Raw genomic sequence first — 6,487 nt, forward strand, 5'->3', positions numbered from 1 at the left:
ATACATGGAATGGACTTAGTCAAGCTATTTGAATCAATTAGTGATGCTTTCCTTATCAAATAAGAGTTTTGAAATGTGACAAATAAAAATGGTCATGTTTAAACAGATTGTAAGAAATGATATTATAGGAAATAATCTTTTATATTTCATATGCAAAATTCTTTGTGTCAAGTTAATACATAGTGATGAATCAACCATAAAATAAAAATGATATTCAGGCAAGAAGGGGCTTAATATTATTAATAATGGACTTTAATATTAGAAGAAAATTCAAAAACTCTTATGAAATATAATGTTCAATGAAAGTTTATTTTTTGTAACACATACATGTCATTCTTAACTTATATGAGTGAAGCAGTGTGAGAGGGAAAATGAAGAAAAAGAAGGCGCTGGAAAGAGACAAAAAGAAAATACTACTGGGACAGAGAGAAAGGTCCCACAAAAGAGTCAGCATAATTTCAAAAGGTGAATGTGTGAGTGGAAATATACAGTTAGTGAACAAAACAGTATCTATGGACAACATTAAAAGATGTAAATTTATGAAGAAGAAAATATTAAGGAAATGGGTTTGAGGGCTCTGCAACAAATGTGGTGTGCAGACAGCAGTCAATATACTGAAAAATTTACAATGAGATGTACAAGATGCTATATCCAAAATGAACTTTACAATTTTGGCAAGGGTGGGGGGTGTAAAGGTAGGGAAATGTAGCTGAGCTGGTGGGAGGAAGGGGATGGTAGGGAAAAACAAAGGAGGAGGCAACAATGATGGATAAAATTTGTGCTCAATACCTTGCCCATGTAATTGTAACCCCTATGTATGGTATTTTCCCATTAAAAATTTTTAGAAGAGTTATTGAGAAAGACAAGAGTGAAAAGACATTAAGAGGAGGGGATAATAGAATTAACTGCAGATTGAAAAGGTGGAACCAAAAATACAGAAGCAAAACTGCAGTTTAAATTCTGACCACCATCACTTTTGACTACCACTGCTAGGAAAATGCACATTAGTTCCTTAGTCTTTGAACTAAAAATTCTATAATATAAATTATGACAAAAGAAGACATAATTACTGTAGTTTTAGATCAGACCTTGTGAATACTAAGCAAACCTATGTGCTTAATTTTAAGAATGATTATTTATCCTACTCTCTTTCACTTTGAAGTCATGCAGAGAATTTCTATTTGGCATTAACAAGATGTTGTAACACTTTAGGGCAAAAATGCACCCAGGAAGCCCACACTGGAGGCCAAGATAGAGAGGACTTGCACGGCCACCATGATCTTTCCCTTGGCACTGTGGTAGACAGGCAGGAAAGTGAGCCACACACTGCAGAACACCAGCAGCATGCAGAAGATCAGGAATTTGGCTTCATTGAAGGTGTCAGGCAGGTTCCTAGCCACAAAAGCTACAGTGAAGCTGGCCAGGGCCAGGGAGGCCAGGTATCCCAGGACAAAGTAGAATGCAGTGAGGGAGCCCGTGTTGCACTGAATGATGATGTGGTCATGTTCAGAGTGTAAAACTGTGTCCACAAAGGGAGGAGAGGTTCCCAGCCAGAGTCCACAGAGAGTCACCTGGATGAGGGTGCAGATGGGGATGATGAAGGTAGGAGCCTCTGATACCAGCAGCCACCTCATCCTTATTCCTCGGGAAATGTCCTTGAAGCCCAGGACCACAGACTGTTTTGGCCAGCACTGTGGAAACAGCCACAGTGAACACAACCCCAAATGTGATCGGCTGCCGGATGCAGGTGACTGTGTTTGGTCTGCCTAGAAAGAGCAAGGAACAAGGAAACAGAAGATGAGGGAGATGAGCAAGATGTGGCTGAGAGCCCTGTTATTGGCCTTGACAATTGCAGTGTCTTGATATTTCACAAACATTCCAAGAACAGCAGCAGTTAGCAAGGAGAAGCAAAGAGCCATGTTAGCCCAAGGGATCTTCAAATGCCAGGAAACTTGCAGTTTTCAAGAAGCACTGAGTCCTGTGTGTGTTGGCATACTGATGAACAGGACACTTCACACATTGCGCCATATCTGGTGAGACATGTATACTACCATTACTTCTATAAATGATCATTATTTTCTTCAAAGGTTTTAGGAAATTTTTTACTTAGGTGAAATCCTTCGATGTCAGTATTTAGTATCATAAATACGTCTTTGTATTTTTTCCCTGGCCATCAAATACAGTGAAAAGAGGGGATACCATGGGGAAGGGACATACAAAGCAACAAAGAAATCATCTTATAGATATGTTAGAAAGAATAGCAAGAAACAAAAAAAACCAACTGAGTCCTTATCTTGATCTTTTTTACACTACTTCTCACTCATTAACAATTCTTCAATTATATTAAAATTGTGATTATACAGCGTAAATTTCCCTATATGTTTTTGTAAAACAATTTTGCCCTGTGGCATATTATCCTTGATTCATCTCATTAGATTTGGCTTGCCTGCTCACCTGTGAAGCTGTAGTTACAGATTGACCACTCTTGGGCACTCTATATTCATGCTCACTTTTTATACTGAATCTAACTTACTGGACCCTTGTCCTGTGCCTGGGTACTGAGGAATGAAGATATGTGAGATCCATGTTTTCTGTGCATATAAAATATAACTTTTAAGATGAACACTCTCCTCAATAAGACATTTAATTTCCTGTTAGAATTTAGACTTGTCTTAATGATTAATTATAATAAGGATTCCTGGAGATAACTTTGCCTGGAATAGCCTGGAAAATATTACTAAGTATATAATTCAAAGCTATGATCTATTGTATTGCAATTAGCAATACCATCTCTTGTCAGAAGTTAGTCATTAACAGGGAGAGAGAATGGGCTCTGTAATCTTAATACACAATTTTTGCATTAATTTGTTTGGAATGAGGAAAACTAGGGAGAGATAAAGAATTTCTTCATTTAAGAGATAAAGTTTTGTGTAAGTTTACTGAAATCCTAACTCAGAAAAATTAGCAGGACTATAAAAGAATATGTAAATTCACTGAAATCACATACTCTCCCAATAATTTCACATGATACAATGAGGATTCTGCATTTTAATCAATGATATAAGCTCAAGTCTATTAATGAAATTTCTTAAATAGACAAGGAAGAAAGTAAAAAATGCAATAGAAAGTGATGAGTATTTTGATTATATCTTGATTAACTCACTGAGGAAGTTGAAAATTAATTACATTTTCTTTCTTTTTTTTGTCAATCATGGGCGTTGAACTCTGGGCCTGAGCGCTGTCCCTGAGCTCTTCAGCTCAAGGCTAGCACTCTACCACTTGAGCTACAGCAACACTTTTGGTTTCCTGGTGCTTTATTGGAGATAAGAGCTTCTCAGACTATCCTGCCTGGGTTGGCTTTGAACCATGATTCTCAGGTCTCAGCCTCCTGAGTAGCTAGGTATGAGCCACTGGCGCCCGGCTTACATTTTCTTTGTTAAACATCATGCCCTCAACAAAAGAATAAGCACACAATGTATTTTGCCAAACATTTTTTATTGTCAACTAAAAATTTAGTTTATAGAAAGCTATGGTAAGTTACTTAGCCAGGTATGTTTTAGAAATTTAAATGTGAGAAAAGGTTTGAAATCAGCCTGGTCAGGTAAGTGTATGAGACTCTTATTTCCAATAATATGTTGAACAGCTAGAAAAGGAATGGTGATTCAAGTGGTAAAAAAAAAACCTTGAGTGAGAAAGGTAAAGGAGAGTATAGGCCCTGATTACAGGTATGCATAAATGAATCAAATTATTATCAGAAGAAACCTGTAAAGAACTCTTGAACAGACAAGAAATGAGTGCAATTATGCATATTTCTCTTAAATATGTAATTCTGTTAACATAGTATAGAGCCCACTAAATCAACCTATTTGAAACAATAATTATAGCTTGCCTTCTCAAGATTTGGACATGTGGCACATAAAAATTTTCCAGTTTGAACAGATTGTAATAGTGATGATATTACAAGAAATAATCTTATATATATTTAGTATTCAAAATTCCTGGTGTCAAATTAATGCAGAGTGATTAACCAACCATAAAATAAAATGTATATCCAGGCAAGAGGACGCTTATTATTATGCATGACCGATTTTAATCTTAAGAGAAAATTCAAAACATCTCATAAATTGTAACCTTGAATCAAAGTGTATTTTTGTACTATTTACAAGTCATTCCTAAGTTATATGAGGGAAGCAATGTGAGAGAGAAAAGAAAGATAAAGAAGGAGAAGGAGAGAGACAAAGAGAAAGATTGGGACAGAGAGGAAGGTCCCACAAGAGAGACAGCAAAATTTCAAAAGGTGAAGGTTTTAGTAGAAATATACAAGTATTGAACAAAGCAATATCTAAGGACAACATTAAGAGATGTAAATTTGTGAAGAAGAAAATACTAATGAAATGGATTTGAGGACTCTGCAACATGGGAGTGTGCAACAGGAAGTTAATATACTGAAAAATTTAGAAGAGTTGTTGAGAAAGATAAGAGTGAAAAGATATTAAGAAGAGGGGATAATAGAAATAAGTGAAGACTGGATAGGAGTATGCAAAAATATAGAAGCAAAACTCCAGTTTAAATTGTGATCACAATCACATGTGTCGACCACTGCTAGGAAAATGCACACTAGATCCTTAGTCTTTGAAGGATATATTCCATAATATAAACTATGACAAGAAGAGATAATTACTATAGAATTAGATCAGACCTTCTGCATACTAATCAAACCCATGTGTTTAATCTTAAAAATGATTATTTCTCCTACTGTCTTTTATATCTGAAGTCATGCAGAGAATTTCTTTTTGGCATTAACAAGATGGAGTAACACTTTGGGACAAAAATGCAGCCTAGGAGTCCTGCACTAGAGGCAAAGATTGAAAAGACCTCCACAGCCACCATGATCTTCCCTGTGGCACTGTGGTAGACAGGTAGAAAGGTGAGCCACACACTGCAGAACACCAGCATGCTGAAGGTCAGGAACTTGGCTTCATTGAAGGTGTCAGGCAGATTCCTGGCCAGAAAAGCCACAGTGAAGCTGGCAAGGGCCAAGGAGCCCAGGTATCCCAGGACACAGTAGAAGGCAGTGAGGGAGCCCTTGTTGCACAGGATGATGATGTGGCCATGTTCAGAGTGTGCATTTGTGTCTACAAAGGGAGGAGAGGTTCCCAGCCAGAGTCCACAGAGAGTCACCTGGATGAGGGTGCAGATGGGAATGATGAAGTTAGGAGCCCCTGATACCAGCAGCCACCTCATCCTTCTTCCTGGGGAAGTGGCCTTGAAGGCCAGGACCACAGTCACTGTTTTAGCCAGCACTGTGGAAACAGCCACAGTGAACACAACCCCAAATGTGATCTGCTGCAGGATGCAGGTGACTGTGTTGGGACGGCCAAGAAAGAGCAAAGAACAGAGGAAACAGAAGATGAGGGAGATGAGCAAGATGTAGCTGAGAGCCCTGTTATTGGCCTTGACAATGGCAGTGTCTTGGTATTTCACAAACATTCCAAGAACAGCAGCAGTTAGCAAGGAGAAGCAAAGAGCCATGCTAGCCAGAGCTATGCCCAAGGGATCTTCAAAAGCCAGGAAACTTGCAGTTTTCAAGAAGCATTGAGTTCTGTGTGTGTTGGCATACTGATGATCTGGACACTTCACACATTGCTCCATATCTGCTGAAACATGTATACAATGATTATTTCTTTTTAGGAACCTTGTTTGTTTCAAATAATTTAGGAAATTTTTTACTTAGGTGAAATCCTCAGATGTCAGCATTTACTATCATACAAGTGCTTTTATATTTTATATATTATATTTTTCTTCTTTATTCTGAATTTTTTATTGTCAAGGTGATGCATAGAGGGGTTACAGCTACATAAGTAAAGTAATAAGTACATCCCTTTTCAAACTTGTTACCCCTTCCCTCATTTTTCACCCAGTTTCCCTCTCTGCCTCTTTCTCCCCACAAGTTTTATGCATCATTTCGATATAGTTTTGTGTTTATTGCTGTTGCATTGGTTCCTCCCTTGGCCTTTAACTCACCATTCTGTTGTTTCAATTCTCTTCCCTAATTCAAATAAACATAAACATATTTCTAGGTTACCAAATGCAAATATAGTTAAAGCAGGATATATAGCATAGGGAGGAAAAGGTACAAAAGATAGACAAAATTACATAGTTCATTAAAAAAACAAAAACAAAGAAAATCTTTTGTATCCATATCATGGAGCTCATTTTGCTTAGCATCATCTTATATGGTCATATGTACATAGCCATTGAACTTTTCTGTTCATCTGCTAAGATTATCCTAGATGTTTACTAATTATTTCATCGAGCCTATGTTTCTTTAGGTCAAGTTTACTTCACTTAATATGATTTTTTCCAAGTCTTTCCATTTCCTTACAAATGGGGTGGAGTTTATGCTTCTTTTTGATTCAACATTTTGTTACTCAATGACTATCACATGTATTGATGATATAACAGTTTGGCCATTATAATATTTTTT

The 6,487-nt window shown here is 37.1% G+C and overlaps 1 protein-coding gene across 1 annotated transcript in view; it reads right to left on the bottom strand.

Annotated features, from left to right (window-relative positions):
• Window positions 1-6,487, bottom strand: part of LOC106001753 (vomeronasal type-2 receptor 116-like) — a 38,355-nt gene that overhangs the window by 15,787 nt on the left and 16,081 nt on the right. Inside the window, 4 exon segments of the mRNA XM_013036742.1 lie at window positions 1,324-1,519; window positions 1,620-1,766; window positions 4,876-4,890; window positions 4,893-5,654. Coding sequence (XP_012892196.1) covers window positions 1,324-1,519; window positions 1,620-1,766; window positions 4,876-4,890; window positions 4,893-5,654 — 1,120 coding nt within the window.

This window comes from Dipodomys ordii, unplaced genomic scaffold (genome assembly GCF_000151885.1).
Source record: "Dipodomys ordii isolate 6190 unplaced genomic scaffold, Dord_2.0 Scaffold397, whole genome shotgun sequence".
NCBI classification, from domain to species: Eukaryota; Metazoa; Chordata; class Mammalia; order Rodentia; family Heteromyidae; genus Dipodomys; species Dipodomys ordii.